At 40.7% G+C, this 17540-nt stretch overlaps 1 protein-coding gene across 5 annotated transcripts in view; it reads right to left on the minus strand.

Annotated features, from left to right (window-relative positions):
• RAD51B (RAD51 paralog B) overlaps positions 1 to 17540 on the minus strand; it is a 408859-nt gene that overhangs the window by 232349 nt on the left and 158970 nt on the right. For all 5 annotated transcript variants that reach the window (XM_029964330.1, XM_029964328.1, XM_029964329.1 and 2 more), the window contains exon 8: positions 6589 to 6685. In XM_029964330.1, coding sequence (XP_029820190.1) covers positions 6589 to 6685 — 97 coding nt within the window. The remainder of the gene's footprint in view (positions 1 to 6588; positions 6686 to 17540) is intronic.

The raw sequence follows: 17540 nt of genomic DNA on the forward strand, positions 1-17540 counted from the left end.
ACTGTTTACCTGTCCTGAAGTAGATGGACTGTGTTGACTTCTAGTAGGTGAAGGAAGATAAGCTCCTTTCTCACTTTCGAGAGTATGTGGGGCTAATAATCTTTTTCATTAAAGGTCTGAAGCTGGAGAAGTAACTCAAAGACAGAACAGACTGAAGGAATAAAAGGCTTCCCACAGCACTGTTGGCTGGCGAAGTGGGTTACAGGGTCTATGCTGGAACAATTTCTTAAAAGACAGCTGAGACATGAAGTCCAGCACCAAAATAAAGGATTAGAAAGAAACAATTCCAGCTGTTCCATTATTGAGCTCACATGAATGAGAACCAGTGAGTTAAATAATTCTATCAACTCTGACACTAAAGTCACAATGCCCAAGGCTCAGACTTGGAGGTAGAATCCTGTGGCTCATGGAGCTGTTCTGTCCCATCACAGGAGGGTAGCTGGCATTGTGCCTAAGTGGTAACCAAACCATCAGGTGAGAAGTAGTAATTAATATCAAAGCAAACACAGAGGCAAATCTCACTACACTTCCGTGTATCATTATAACTGTAGAAGGCAAATGCTATATTGTAGCCCTTCCCTACCTTCATAAGCCATAAACCAAGAAAAGAAATCCATTAGAGAATCACTGAACAGGCAAGGCTGGAAGGAACTACAATGGGTCATCTGGTCCAACCTCCCTGCTCAAGCAGAGTCATCCTAGAGCACATTGCACAGGATTGCATCCAGACAGTTCTTGAATATCTCCTGTGAGAGAGACTCCACAATTTCTATGGGCAATCTGTTCCAATGCACAGTCACCTGCACAGTAAAGAAGTTCTTCTGCGTATTCAGATGGAACTTCCTGTGCATCAGTTTCTGCCTGTTGCCTCTTGTCCTATTGCTTGACACCACAAAGAAGAGCCTGGCTCTATCCTCTTGACACCCTCCCTTCAGATACTTAAACATATTGATAAGGTCCCCTCTTTACCTTTTCAGGTATGTGCTTTAGCCTTTAGGATTCACACCTGCACACTAGTCTCAGTTGGGAAATTTACTCTTTAGTATGCACAGACACGGTGTAATTGTTGGAATTCATCTTCCAAATCATCTGGCAATACCATTAGTGTTATTTGTACTCATTGCCTTTTGCATATTTAAAATTCATTAAGCTTCACAGGATCCACATGAGGGGTCACAGTCAAAAGACTTTACATATACCATGCCACATGGTTCTTGAGTTTCTACATGCCCAGTAACCTCGATAGAGATTATATAATGGTAACAAAATTAAAGGGTTTTAGTAGGTATTTCCAAATACTTGGGTCTCAGAAAGTCAGAGTGGATTCATATTAAAATGATAGGATATTAATTTATGAATTGTCCTATTCAAAAATGAATTATAATTAACTAACAATACTGCTTCAATGATCCAAGACAAACTTTTCTCTTTCAAGCAAAATTGTGTAAACCAGGCTGCAATCAGTTTACAGAGCATTCAGCTAAAACACTAAAGCCCTAAAACATGCCAAAGTGTTATGATACTTTCCACAGCATTTAAATTCATATCATGCTGGAGCACTTCACTAGGACATGCATTATTCTGCATTAGCTTTAAAACTACAAGGAGGAAGTGTTTTAGAAACTTTTTTAACAGCTGCTTGATCTGTAAGCTCACAGTTCCTGCAAAACAGGTAAGTTTATGTTCTCACAGGATATTCTTTTTTATTTTAATTAAGTCACCTGCAGATCCAACCCTAAGCATTAATTGCACACATAAATCAATAAATAAACAAACCAAAACCAACCAACAGCCTCTGATCTCTGGGGGCTCCTCAGTTCACTTGATAATTCCTTCAGTGTTTTCACTCCATTTGGCACCAGGACTGAAAGAAGAGGATTTGAAGAGAGAGAAGTAATAAACTACAGAACTGATCTTACTCTGAGGTGAAGAGGTCAACTCATTATTTTCCCCCTAGGAATGTCCTGAAATATTAAGAAAGCAAAAAAAAGTTGAAGAATAAAAATATAACCCCAAACTTTAAAAAATGGTAAACTGAGGCTTGAAGAATAAAACAATTTAATCACAATATGACTAGAAATCAAGGGGAAAGCAAGGAAGAGAAGCCAAAGATTCCAGCTTCAGATCTTCTGCTCCTAAGCTAAAGTAGGAAAATCCTGTGGGTGGGAGATATTATGGCAGCTTAGTTTTCTCCAGTCTCCACAACACGAAAGCCTTCTTCTGCTCAACAGCTTAAAAGAATTCAAGATCAGAGCAACAAAGTTGAAAAGGTCAGACTAAACTCATTGCTCACACTGTGCACTAAAAATATACAATGCTATGACAAACTGCTTGACGAGCACAAATGGCAGAAGACTGAACACTGGCTTCCCCAGAGCTAGCACAAGTTTACGGACAATTTTAAACACAAAATAATTCTGACTTTTTCAAACAAATATCTGAAAGTACTAGCTGAGACTGAAGAAGCCCAAGACAGCATTCATTTTTTTGCTTGACACTTTGTGCATGCTGTGAGGGGGATACTGTTCTTGTTCATACCAACACACTCCTGAGCTTTTTCCAAGAAAGACTGAGTTTGGCTTTTATGTCTGTGAGAGGAAGTTAGAGCTTGCAGCTGGCAGATATATTAATAAGACAGGCACTGGTGGACTAGAAGGGACCTCAAGTAGGTCATACTGTCTTATCTCTTTGCAGCACACAAATGAAACACACAAATTTCCCTGTCCAGCTAGCACTCTAACACACAGGCTTAGAATTAATTTCTAAAGACTTTTTACGTTAGGTAAAATTTATTCATGTGAAAATAAAAAAAATAGTACAGTCGCAGACACAGATAACTTGTTTAAAAAATCCATTAACAGTCATGCAAAATAGTTTGCTGTGTACATTTACATTCCCTTTCTAGCGTTCACTTAGCCTAATGCAGCTTAAATCTATTTTTTTAATTATTAAAAAAAAATTTTAATCGGGTAACAGCTACTTTTTATGTCTAAGTAATAAAGCATTAGTTCTTGTGATAGTCCTGGGCTTGTCTGACCACCCCTGCAGTCTAAAACAACTTTAAGGCTTCTCAAACTGGAAATTGTCTCTGACCAGAAGAGCTAAACAGAGACTATTTCATAAAGCAAGAGTGAAAGTGAAAGAGTAGTGTTCACAATCATCCTCCAGTCTATCTCCTGTGATGACATGGTTTGAGAGATGGCTATGTAAGAATGGTGCAGTAACAAGTAGAAACTGAGTTTGCTTCCCAGGGAAGAAGCGACAGCCTTACATCTCTGAGAATTTTGGAGCTGGACTATTAGTCTTAACTCCTTCAGATGATAATCTGGCAAGTATGTAAAGGCCAAATGAATGCAAGAGCTCAGACCATGGGTAGAGAAACTTTTGTGTTTTATTAATCACTTTAATTTGTAACAAACTAAGCATTTTTTTATCTGTCTTGAAGCAGAAGTATGCACAGATCTGGGAATTTAGCTGGACATAACCATTTCCTATAAAAATTACCAACAAACAGTTCATGAATTCTTACACTGGTACATAAGTGGTGGGATTTTACAGCCAGCACTGCTTTTACAAAGCCATTAATGTTCTCATAAAAACCTAACATATTTTTAGGACACAAGTTCTCATGCACTAGATTACAATTCTACAGAAGACAACCTTTGAGCCTGAAACAGTTTGACAATGTCCCTTCAGCTTGTTCATCAGATTAACTTTCTGTCACACATCAGATGAACAGCTTCCTTGGTTTCTTGACTAATCTAACACATAACCCAAGCAATTGTCTTCTCAAGCACAATCAGAAGCAAAACCAAAAGACACTGTAACATTCCACTTCATTCTAATAGCACATTCAGTTTGAAATTTTCATTTCTGCCTCTCCCTAAGAAAGATTACCCTTTTAGCAAACCATTTACAGTGACTGGACTCTGATTTCAGATAGGATTAAAACAACATATCAGACATACACAAACCAAGTAGTCTGAGTTGCTTACAGGACTAATAATGTGTTATGGGTCCTTTCACATCTAGGTCACTGGTTCAAATTCAGCTTTAGTTGGTGATGAGTGACAAGGAACAATGAGGTAAGAAAGTCACAAATCTGGCCTCTTATCCCTGACCCTGCAACATATCCTCTTCGAGCACTTTGGCTACTCACCTAACTACTCTTTCCTGCAAATTCTACAGTTGTAAAAGAGTAGTAAGTATTAGGAATATCACACTAACCCTAGAAGACTAATAAATTTAGGATTCTGAAAGTATAAAAAAAATTATCAGAAGATTAAAGTATTGCTACTTTCAGGTTGTTCAATAGCTAACAAGAAACACATTAAAAGGGGGAACTTTCTCAGGACAGGTCAACACCTCAATGTTAAAAAAATCCACTAAAACACACTGTCCACACTTGTAGCTTTTGATACCAAGATAAACACAGAAATCAAATGCTGAATGGGCCTGAAATTCCACATTTTCTCATAGGTAGACAGCACGTGTTAAAAGTGATGAAAAATGGAAACCCAGAAGCAGCCATTTTACGAATAAGAAAGACACAGGGAGAACACTATGTAGTGTGAAGATGCACTGTGTTCTTCCATTACACAACACAGCATGGAAATGCCATGTTAATGTTAGTCAACAGAAGAAGGAAGGGAGAGAAGGAAAGAAGTTTATCAGCCCTTTATCCCTTGATAAAACTTGAATTATTGAAGGAGCCTGCACTGCTACTGACTGTACTGTTCTTGTCCTGTGGCAAAACAAACATTTCCATTTTCAGCAACTGTGATGCTGGCTCATTTTACCACTTCAGATCCTTAATTAAAAACAAGGAATGAGAGTAACAAAAGAATACAACACACACACAGCACCAACACATTTTAACTCATTCTTGGGTTAAAAGGTGAAAAATAATGGTGGTAGTTTAGGCAAAACATGATAGCTTCATTAATAACCTGTAACTGCTACAAAAATCTTTATACCATCTCTTGCATAGTCCTGATTTCAGGACTAAGAATCTTTCATATTTGTTGGGAAATTTAGAAAGACTGCAACTTGTCCATGTTTTTTTCCAAAGTATCTTCAAATATTTTAACCACGGGATGAAAATATGTTTTATTGAGAATATATTTTGTTATTACTTCAACTTCAGAGTCAGCTATGCCTTTCTTTTCAGAGAAAGTTCATACATAGCAACTCTAAAAGACAAGGAAAACCACAAGTACTGTGATCAAGAGCATTTAATGAGATGATGCACAATTTCATGCCAAGAAATCATAAAGGTGAAAAATTATGCCTTCCTCTTCCAAATCTAGTTACCAAATTTCAACTCTTTCTGACAGAGGTAAGGAGCAGTATCCAAGCAATGAACTTCAGAGATACTTTGTCAAGGGACAGAGCCAACCACAGCTACAAGTGCAATTTCAAAATGATTTAATGAGCCGTGCTTTACCAAGCTCCTATTGACAAAATTATGAAGTAAACCCAGCAATCAGTGTTAAGGCATTGCACTGAAGTTACTTGCTACTCTTTGACACTCTGTTTAACCTATCCTCAACCTCTTTCTCTTGTCCACTGAAATGAGTTGCAGAAGTAATGTCTGTTTTAACCACTTTTTTTGGTTGTTGTTTTTGCCACCAGGCTGCACTTGTGTTAAGTCAGAGAAGCTTAAGAGGGCTTGTGATCAACTAGAACACAGATAAGCTGATCAGAATCATCAGAAAGTGCAGCAAGGAGAGAAAGAGCAGAAATACGCATGTTATACGAAGTGGAAAGTCCACATGCAATTATCACGTCTTTGCAGGAAAGAGAAACATTGCTTTACATCATACATTTGGGTCTATGCATGAACTGAACTCTAAATAAGAAACTTTTTGCATCTGTCCCTGACTGAGGGTACTCTGACTATTCTTTGCAAGTGGGGAAAGCTGAACTTATTATATTACTTTGCAAATCTTGATTTAGAATTAACTTTTCTTCCTAGCACACTGAGTCCTCACTAGTACCCAAAAAGAGCATGCCTGCCTCTAATTCTGTGCAGAAAAAACAAACTTGAAGATGTAAAATAATATATGGCATCACAAAACCCCTCCTATTACATTCACACAACATAGAGATGCAGTCTGAGGCACTGTACTTGAAAACCAGACAAGCATAATTCAAGAGACAGGACCGAGTATTTGCTTTCCTTCTTTTCTGACCAGTTGGTTCTCTTTGGAATCACTAATAATCATTAGAGAAGGTGAAATTTGCAGCCTAGCCTGTGTATCTACTCTTGCAGCAGGTTCAGAAGACTGAGAAAATAATACTCTAAACGCATGCGCAAGACAGTACAACACTGAGGAACTGACATGGGTCAAAAAATCATTCTTAGGCTCCAGAAAGTGTCAGATCCTTCTAGTTAGTCCACATATTTGCTTTTTATTTATAAATGGATTTTCAGAGAAACTGAAAAATAATTTTGTTTCCAGACTCTTTTAGGCAAGACTTGCTAACTTGACTCTCTCAGACCCCTGTGTTTCAACAGAAGGCTGCAAATTACAGTATGGATTTGTGTCAGTGTAGAGTTTCAGTTCTGATAGAGGGATCTCTTACCTTCAGACAGGGACAAATCATCAGCTGGAGACACCAGGTCTGCCTGGATCGCAGGGCCATTGCTCAGCGATGTGGTAATCTGATTTGTCAAGATAACCTGCAAAGAGAGAAGGAAAGGGTGAAGGGAAATGAATTTTTACAGCTACTGGAAGGCAGAGAAAAGCCCAGGACTGGAATCCTCCAGGCATAGCATGCAGGCAATTTCAACACTCAGAACTATCTGCAGAAACTGAAAGAGATATTTGCAAGAAGTGGAGGAAAAGGAATATTGTTAAAAAGATGAAATACTAAACAACAGGATGTTGATAAATATAGCCAGCTAAAATGAAACTACTGTTCTGAAGAGCTTCATTCATCGTTTGTTCATCTTCCATGAACAATTTGATGTTCCTTACAAGAAACCACCATTTTCTTCATAGGCAAATAGGAATTCTATTTCCCTAGTAATTTCCAGACAACTTACACATTTCCTTCCTTTGGCTGAAACAAAATGCCATGGAGAGAGGTGCTGTAGGGATCCACCCCCATTGCTCTGAAGCGCAAAACTACTAAATGTCACAGGGCTATCTCTACACAAGAGGATTTTTGAGTGTTTTTCAGGATCACAAGATTCTGATAAACAACAGACTGTAGTACCTACACAGTGCTCTCCTCTGACAGCATGAGCAATCATAGAATCAGCTGGGTTGGAAGGGACCGCCGAGATCATCAAGTCCAACCCTTGATCCAACACCGCCATGGTTACTGGTCCATGGCACTAAGTGCCACATCCAGTCTCGTCTTAAAACCCTCCAGGGATGGAGAATCCACCACTTCCCTGGGCAGCCCATTCCAATGCCTGATTACCCTCTCTGTAAAGAATTTCTTCCTAATATCCAACCTAAACCTCCCCTGGCACAGCTTAAGACCATGCCCTCCTGTTTTACTGATAGCTGCCTGGGAGAAGCGACCAACCCCTACCTGGGGTGTGTACAAAGGGCAGAGACTTAATCAACCTGAGCTTATGACCTGCACTTACTGGGAATTCCTCGTTCACGGGGAAGAATTGCAATCCCCGATCCCCATCGCGAATGGGGTTCCACGGGTTACCCGTGCCTGCCGGTGAAGGGTAGGCACAAGCTGAGCCACTCAGTGTAGCACGCGTGTAACTGACATGCTTGCAAGGGATAAACAGTTTCTTGCGCTCTTAAACATGTACTGTTTTCTAGTAACAGAAAGCATTAAGGCAAACACTGCAAACACCACAGAGGGAAGAGCATAGGAAACCACAATTATCTCATAATGCTTTGGATCATTAAGCAGCTGCACTATCCACAATAACAGTACATTTTTTTTTTTTTTAAGAAAAATGATCCTTCTACTTGCACTGAGAACAGACCCCGCTCCAAACAAACTCTCTTTGAAATTAATGGTCCGTCTTCAGCTATATTTGACACAGGAATATGAAAGAAAGGAATCCTACATGCTACTCTGTGGATGCTACTGGAATAAATATCTTACCATTGCTAAAAGGAAGAGGAATTTCTCTGCTCTTCCCTCCATTGTTCCTCCTTCCCTCTGATCATGGCTTCCTCTTGCTTTCTAACACTTTCAGCATTATGATACAACATACTCCTCATTTTCTTTTTCTACTTCAAGATCCCACATAAGCTGTGTGAGATCGCAGAGTTCTAATTGGAGTGATGGTGCTGTGGGATATTGTGTCCTCTTCAGGCAGCATGACACGAGCTGCCAACAATGTGATGGAGTGTGAGACCTTTACCAAGACTACAACTCCACCTCCCTGCTCACATCAGCCCACCCATATCTGTGCTTGCAAACAGCACGATGGTGTCTCAGAGCTTTATGCACTGTATCAAGAGGACTAAATTGAAAAGTGGGTAAGTCAAATCTTCATCTACTCAACAGGAGTTCAAGACCTTTAGAACTCCATAGGGATGCTCCTCATGCTCTTCTGCTATTGACTACAAGCTGTGGACAAACTTCAGCTGGCCATGATCACCCTGCCAAGCTTAACCCCAGGGTGCACCTTTTGGGACTGGGCATTTATGATGACTGCAGTGCACACAAACATGGTAAGTAACAGGCTTGTTTGGTCATACACCTTGGATAAGGTTCTTAAGGTACACTTTGCAATACTGCCAACAGCAAACACACAAGAAACACATTACATGCCCCTGCTGTTTCCCCCCTGAGCTGCTGCATGCACCTGTAAGCAGACAGCAAAGGGCCTGGTACACACAACTCCTTGCTGTCCTGTTCATAAGGTATCAAGGTAAGATGATTCAATTTAATAACAAAGAAGAAAAAAGTCATGTTTTCCTTTATTCTTGCCACGGTACTTATCTTTCATTTTATTGAGCTAATTCGTCCTTGCGATAACTTGAGCACCAAAACCGGTTCAAGGCAAAGGAAAGGAGTAGGCGTCCAAGAGTCAGTAGGGATAAGGAATAGGATGTGAGACCCTTCCTTCTTGAAACTATTCTCACTTTGTATTCACCATGTCAAAAAAGCCACAGCCTCAGTTATCCAAGGTATCCAGTACTAGAAAATGTGCTGAAACAGAATGCACTAACAAACTTGTACACACGTACTGGTGAGGTATGAAGCTTTCATTGGCACACTTTTGCAATGATCACATTATTCACAAGTGTCAAGCTCTGTGATTCAGTCACGCCAGGCTTTGCCAAGATAATCTCTGTACTGTGTCATCATGTATTTTATTATTTATGCACCACGTTTTAAAGAAACATTACGAAGCTTAAGGAACATTTTTAATAGAAAAAAATACTTAAGCATACCATATTTCATATTGCTTTCTTTCAAAGGAAATTAAAGGCTTAAAAAAAAAATCGAAAGAAAAATGAACAACAAAAATATTTCAACTGCTTTTTTTTCTAAATCTTTCAGATTTTTGCCCTCTTCTTTAACTGGGAACTCCACAGCATTGTTAGCTGTAGGACTGAAAATCTTCTTCCCCTTTATGTTTAACTCAAGCTACGCCTCTGAACTTAGATTTCAATTTTTGATGTATCCTTCAATAACCATTCAGTACTAATATTCTAGATGTAGGGATGGGAATTAAGCATATTCTTGGCTCCATAACTTCACTGATAGTTAAACTTTTGCTTAAATACATGTTTAAATACTATCTTGGATAAGCACACTTCCTCTGAGACGAAGCCATATGCATGCACAGAATGCTTCTTTTGGAATTAACTGCAAATTATTCTTCATTACTGCAAGCCTGCAGAACCAACATAGAGATTCAGTTCTCCCATAAGTACAAGCCAAGAGGCTGTTAGCTAAGCACTAAATTTGGTATCAAATTCCCTGTCACACTTCTGCAGCCTCACTTACTGCAAAATTCTTCTATCAGGTATAGTTACACCTATTATCAGATAGATAGATAGACAGACAGATAGACAGACAGACAGAGAGACATCCCTATATCTTTGTGTACCTACCATAATACAGTTTGAACCTCACTCTGAGAGTATCCAGATTACTCTAAACTCTCACTAGATCAAACAAGCCGCGGGTCACTAACAAAAGAAAACATGCTGGACCTTTGCTCCAGTCAGATTTAGCAAACTCCTCTGAATATGTACATCTATCATCAAAATTTCAACCACATGCCCTTACTGGAAAGTGCCATTTTTATTTTTCCACGAGTAAAACTTTGGTCACAAACACTTTGGCAGTGAAAAGTGCCATTTAAACAAGACCCTACATTTTCAGCAGTCCCCAGTCCTACAGGCATTCAAATTGCAGTCCTGAATGTTGGTATCACGTGATTCCAGTGGCACATCTAAAGAAAATAATAATTTTTCCCCCAAAGTCTCCTTCACTAACCTGAAAGATACGCTTACACTCTGTTCTGCTATCCTTTGAAATGGTTTGATGTGTTCAGAGAGTTGCAAATAAGTGTCTGAGGGAATGGTTAAACTTGTGTGTGATTTGGAGAGAAAACACAGGCAGACAAAGGAGATCTGGTGTGAAACAGCTGTGTGACTTTCTGATGAGTCATCACATTTGTGCATGGACAGCATCTGCTGAGTCTCACACATTGCTTCATACATGCGTGCACAAACTACAATGCTAGTTTTGATGTTAATGATGCCATATCTTAAAAACCACCAAAAAGAAGGCTAGAGTATCCCCCTCTGGTCTGATAGATGCCACACTTGAAAGAAACCACCTCTCACTGCTAAACAGCAGTTGGAAACATGCTGGAGCTGCAACTCCAGGCAGACTTACTAGAGATTGCCTTGCACTGAACTAGCAATAGTACTTCCTCAACTTTTCATCGTAGATCTGTCAGATACAGATCAGATTTAACCTGTTTAGTACAAGAGACCTGCCAAGTCCTCAGGCTAAGTAGGTGAGGAAAAGTTGCCTCTGTTGTGGTTCCTTTTGACAGATACTGGACATCATTACCAGCCAAGAACAGCTTCTTCTTAAGAGATTCAAAGCCAGTCACATGTTCATTATCTTCCAGCAGAACACTCAACAGTGAGAATATTGCTACATGGTATTTTGATGTTATAATACTGAAATACATAATATTTTAAAATGCATTGTATTTTAAAAATACATACTATTTTAAGAGGAGTTCCTATTTCCATCATGAACTAATGGAACAAAATGTTTTCATTACCACTAAGAGTCATAAAAAACAGCACATCTCTCCACACATACAACTGCGTCCTGACATGTGCAACAGGTAAGGAAGTTGTGCTATTCCTTTCCGTTTCTACTTCGTGATGAATGAAGTGTGTAGGGCCTCTCTAGTCAATGACTGTGCATGAATATAAAACACCCTCCCCTGCTAAAAGAGGGGAAAAAAGACGAAAAGGTCAGCTAAACAGCTCAGTAACACTGGAAACATGCCTCATGCAGTCTGCTATGGAGTTCAGCGAACCACTGCCTTTAACCTTTGAGCCTATTCATTTGCCATTGGTCAAGCTAGTTATTTAACAAGTGAAAATTTACAGTCCTCAGCCTTCCAATTCTGACAGAATTACAAACACTTTATAAATTCACTCAGATTCAGATTTCAAAACCCTTTCTGAGAAAAAGTCTACTACTTAAAATACTACACAAATGATGGACCACACAATTTCCCAATCTTTTCAAATCTTTACTTCAGCATAGCAAACTGAGATTGTAAAATAACCCTGTCTAACCATTAGAAACGTTATGAGAAAAAGAAGAATCCTTCTTAGTTAGAAAACTTGGAGATAAACACAAAGAGACAGTGGGAACACATTTTCAAGTTCCTAATTTTAGATATGTTATAAAACCCCACAACCTACTCTTCTGATCACTTTGCCACTTTTTATAGGTACTGATACTTGGAAAAAGATGAAAAAAAGAAGTTCTCAAGGAAAATAGCATTCATGTTTTAGACAGGTCATTGCTTCTTCTGTGATTAATCCAGAAGTCAACAACGCTGTTAATATAGTTGGAAGAGACCCACAGGGATCATCAAGTCCAACCCTTAGCCCTGCACAGGACCATCCCCAAGAGTCATACCATGTGACTGAGAGTATTGTCCAAATGCTTCTTGCATTTTGTCAGCCTTGGTGCTGTGACACCTCCCTGGGGAGCCTGTTCCAGTGCCCAACAACCCTCTGGGTGAAGAACCTCTTTCTAATATCCAACCTAACCCTCCCCTGACACAACTTCATGCCATTCCCTCAGGTCCTGTCACCGGTCACCAAAGAGAAGAGATCGGTACCTGCAATGAGGTCTCCCATCAGTCTCCTCCAGGCTGAACAGACCAAGTGACCTCAGCCACTCCTCATATGGCTTTCCCTCAAGGCCCTTCACCATCTTCATTGCCCTCCTTTGGACACTCTCTAACAGCTTAATGTCTTTCTTATATTGTGGTGCCTAAAACTAAACACAATATTCCAGGTGAGGCCACACCAGTGCAGAGCAGAGCAGGACAATCCCCTGCCTCAGCCGGCTGGTGATGCTTTGCCTGATGCCCCCCAGGACAGGGTTGTCCCTCCTGGCTGCCAGGGCACTGCTGACTCAGATTCAACTTGCCATTGACCAGGGCCCCCAGGTCCCTTTCTGTGGCACTGCTTTCCAACATCTCATTTCCCAGTTTGTACATACACCCAGAGTTGACCCATCCCAAGTGCACAATCCGGCACCTTCCCTTGTTAAACTTCATAGGGTTGGTGTTTGCCCACTCCTTTATCTGTTGAGGTCTCTACAGGGCCTCCCTGCCTTTGAGGAAGTCAGCAGCTCCTCCGAGTTTTGTGTCATCTGCAAACTTGCTTAGTATCCACTCCAGTTCTGTGTCATTTATGAAGATGTTGAAGAGCACAGGGCCTAAGATGGAGCCCTGTGGAACCCCACTAGTGACAGGTCACCAGTCTGATGTCACCCCATTCCCTATTACCCTCTGCGCTTGACCATGAGCCAATTGCTCACCCCCCACATGATGTGTTTATCCAGCTGTGGGCTGGACAGTTTGTCCAGAAGGATCCTGTGAAAGACTGTATTGAGAGCTTTACTGAAATCCAAAAAGATTACATCAGCTGGCTTCCCCTGATCAGCTAGGTGGGTTACCCTGTCACAGAAGGAAATCAGGTTTGATAAGCAAGATTATTCCCTCATGAAGCCATGCTGGCTGTGACCAATCACTGCATTGTCTTTCAGGTGTTTTTCAATATCTCTCAGAATAATCTTCTCCATAACTTTACCAGACACTGAAGTGAGACTGACAGGCCTGTAGTTTCCAGGATCCTCCTTCTTGCCCTTCTTAAAAACTGGGACAACATTCACCAGCTTCCTGTCAGCTGGGACCTCTTGGAATTCCCAAGACCACTCAAAAATCATTGAGAGAGGTTTCGCGGTGACATCAGTAGCTCTTTGAGGATTCCAGGATGAATCCCATCAGGCCCCATAGATTAGCAGGGATCCAGCTTGAACAGCAGATCCTGCACAATTTCAAGATAGACTGGGAGTTGATCATTCTCGCAGTCATGGTCCTCCAGTTCAGGGCACTGAGACCCCCTTGGTCCATCATCCATGTTGAAGACAGAGGCAAAGAAAGAGACAAGACATCTCTGCCTTGTCTCTGTCCCTGTTTGTGAGGTGACCATCCTCACCCTGTAATGGGTTGATGATATTTCTATATTGCCTATTGCCACTAATATATTTGAAGAAACTCTTTTTATTGTCCCCCACATTTCTGGCAGCTTCAACTCCAGCTGAGCTTTGGCCACATGAATTTTCTCCCTACAGCAGCAAGAAGCATCTCTGTATTCTTCCCACATCACTTGCCCTTGCTTCCACTGGGCATACACCTTCCTTTTTTGCCTTATTTCCAAGAGAAGATCCCTGCTTAGCCAAGCTGGCCTTCTGCCTCACCTGTTTGACTTCCATTTGGGAACTGCCTGCTCCTGTGCACTTAGGAGGTGATGTTTGAAAAGTGACCAGCACTGATGGACCCCAGCACCTGCGAAAATATTTTTAGTAAAATAAGTAAGGGGACCTTACTTACTAATTCCCTGAGCAGCCTGAAGTCTGCTCTCCTCATGACCAGAGTTGAGGATTTGCTGGCACTTTTCCTCCTGCCAACAGAAATTTTAAACTCAATCACTCCGTGGTCACTGTGGCCAAGACGGCCACCAACGTCCACTTTGCTCACGAGATCCACTCTGTTGACAAGCAGCAGATCAAGGAGGGCATCTTTCCGAGTTGGTTCCCTTAACACCTGTTCCATAAAGCTGTCATCCAGGTTTTTTAGGAACCTTCTGGCCTAGGTTGTACCAGCTGTGTGATGCTCCCAGGGAATTTCTGGCAAGCCCCATAAGGACAAGGGCACTTGACTTGGGAGTGTTCCTTAGTTCCTCAAAGAATAATTTGTTGGAGTCACCCCTCTACCTCTTCTTTGTATGTTGTTGTAAAAAGAGAGTCACCTTCCACTGATGTGATTTCAGCAGATGCCAGTTTTCCGGAAGCACATTAGAAAAGTAAAAATACTAATTTAATGTGCCTAAACTTCTAACACTCCTATTTATTGGGAATAGCCAAGTTCCTTCATATGGAGAAAGTTCCTGCAGGTCCTGGGAGATTGTTGGCCTAAGAACTTCACACAGAAGAATAAGCAAACTATTTTTTGTTTGGTTATTTACACAGTACAATTTTTCAAGTACTCCTCCTGCCCTTCCTAGACCACACTGAAGCTACTAAATCTGACTTTGTCATCCTTGTAAATCCAGTTGAGTAAATAAGCCATTTTTTGTAAACTTGTGGTCTTAGTCTCCTTGTTAGTTTATTGCAAAATTAAAGGGAGCTCAGCACAGAACTATCAATCAGTAACCAGCAAAGGTAAAAAGTCTTCTGGAATTTACCAAGAGGCAAAAAAACACACTGTTTCATGAAATGGCTCTTTGTTAAAAGAATGGAGCAGAATTCCCCATTTTGCATGCAACACTATTTAGGAAAATTCTTATTAAAGGCTTCCTGTTGAGCTGGAAAAGCAAGCACAAGGACACTTGCAATAATCCCAAATTACTCCACCCTTATCGGTCCATGTATTTTGTGGTTTTCACTCTACTCAAGCAACATCACTAGAGAGCACCAAGTAAAAGTGACAGTGTGGCTGGGATGCTGACTCTACACGCTGGAGGAGAAGGAAAGCAAGTTTTATTGATCCCTAGACAATCTTAGTTCTGATTCTTGAGAAGGTATCTCTCCCTTTCCCTGAAGCACAGAGCTTTTAATGCGGCATTCAAGTAACGGGTTGAAACAATAGTGACTACTCTGGAGGCATTAGCTAAAGGATAGTATACCAAGCAGTACCACAAAGCCAGATGGGCTGTTTCCAGCAATTCTGGAAACAGAAAAAGGGAACAGTGAGAAAACTGGGGTGAAACAGCATACTTCAAACAGATGAGAGAACCACAGCCTTCTCCTTGAAAACCTGTTACAGCTCCTCGAGACTGGCAACAGTCTGCTCAAGGAAGAACACTAAACTACCACTATCTGTTATAGTAATAGGGTATTTGTGATCTTCATCTAAGCTACCCACTGAATTGGCTTTTTCTTCAACTTCTGTTTCTTCAGGGAGATTTTCTTCAGTATCAGTAGCCACAAAAGCTGTCAAAAGTTTTCCAAGACCTCAGCAGAACTTGTACCTAATATGCACAAGAAAACTTGCTTAAAACTGAGCATTTTTGGTGAAACAGAAAAAGGAAAAGTCTGAATGCAATACCAAGAGCCCCTAAACAAAATAAGAGTTTTAAAGAGAGAATTTCAAAGTGCCCACAGCTACTGCAGTGCTTGAAGACAGCTACTACAGCACTGTGAGGGGCTCACCTTGCAGGAGAGCAGCTTTTACTGTGAAAACCCTCTGCACAATTGAGACAGCTCTGTTTGGGCTCCAGGACCAAATCAAACAATTTATATCACAACTGTTATAATGATAGGAGATTAAATATATATACATATCTTCATTCTTAGAAAATGTGAACTATTTTGGTTGTAGCTAACAAAGAAAGCATGAAGTGTCTTCAATGCAGGCAAAAGAAATAGGCAATAACAACTGTTGCTAATCTAAATCAATTGAAAGACAAGGTACCAATTACAGCTGTCTTGTTTATAATATGACAGAGGCATCGGCTGGTAATGGTGATACACAGGTTAGAGGGAAGTAGATGGCTATTTTCAGATACAACATAGCAGCTAGCCTGATTGAGAACTGTTACAATTCACATTTCAACCAATGTTACCAGAATTTGGCACAATTTCCTAAATAAAGATATATACACATAAGCCACTGGAAATCTATTGAGAAACACTTCCTAATCCTACATGCAATGTAGCAACAAGTGCTGGCCTTGCTTCAGAGGAATTTCAGCTGCATCTATTTTCAGCTGTACTTATTTTCATCACATCCAGGAAACAAAAGGCAATAAACAGTCTAACAGCACAGAAATAAGAAAGCACAATTCTCTGGAAGGCTCACAAGCACCTTTTAAAAGATTAGGGACCTGTTGTTCAGCACACATTGCTGGCTAGCTGCAACCTTATTAGAGCTCCTGTTTTGCCATGATACCTCTACCCAAGCTTCTCCTCTTTCCTCCATCAGTGAAGCAATTCATAGAAACAGAGCTCATTTTATAGTTATCAGATTTCATGGAGTATAAATAAGATTTGGAAGAAATTAAGGTATCTTTCAGAGACTATCAATTGTATTTATATTGAATTTATTCTGCTTTGCACAGGAAAAGTACAAAGTTATGCAATTCTATTCCATAAGTCTTCTGGAGAAGTGTCTATTCACATCCCTGCCAACTGTTTAAAAAGTTTCACAATGAATTAAAACTTCCACCAGAAGAAAAAAAGAAACAAAGCAAAACAAAAGCATGCTGTTTTCAGGCAGCTACACGTCTTCAAGTTGAAATAGCTACCACCCCGTGACAGCCTGAGGTCTTCAGCCCTTATTACTCTCTGAACAAGGAATGCAGCCAACACAAATGTAACCTTCAAAATCCACGCCACTGAGCACCCTTGTGCTGTGCTGCTCGGTGTGAAAGCTTTGTGTGCCTGGAAGGCCTTCACATTCAGCAGCCTGTACAGACCTGTTTACAGAAACATGTGTAAGGCACCCCCCACACAGAGGGATTGCTGCCCGCCTTCATATCCTGCCAGTAGCCCAAAGCTCCATGTTAGTTTCCAGCAGAACCTTCCCTCTCCTCCACCCTCCCCTCCAGCCTCTGCTTAATGATGGCTTTCTGAAATGAGCTTACCCCTGTGCATAGCTAGCAGTGTACCACAGGAGACTGGTCTGATACTGGCTGAGGCAACACAAAGTACCTGACAGGAAATCACTGTAATTCACAAGCAACTTTTACAGCCAAAACCTGCTGCACCCTCAAAGCAGCAAACACTACCACGTAAAAGGGAGTTTTCTGATGAATGTC

The sequence above is a fragment of the Manacus vitellinus genome, unplaced genomic scaffold, assembly GCF_001715985.3.
Source record: "Manacus vitellinus isolate BGI_N305 unplaced genomic scaffold, ASM171598v3 scaffold_6_pilon, whole genome shotgun sequence".
Taxonomy (NCBI): Eukaryota; Metazoa; Chordata; class Aves; order Passeriformes; family Pipridae; genus Manacus; species Manacus vitellinus.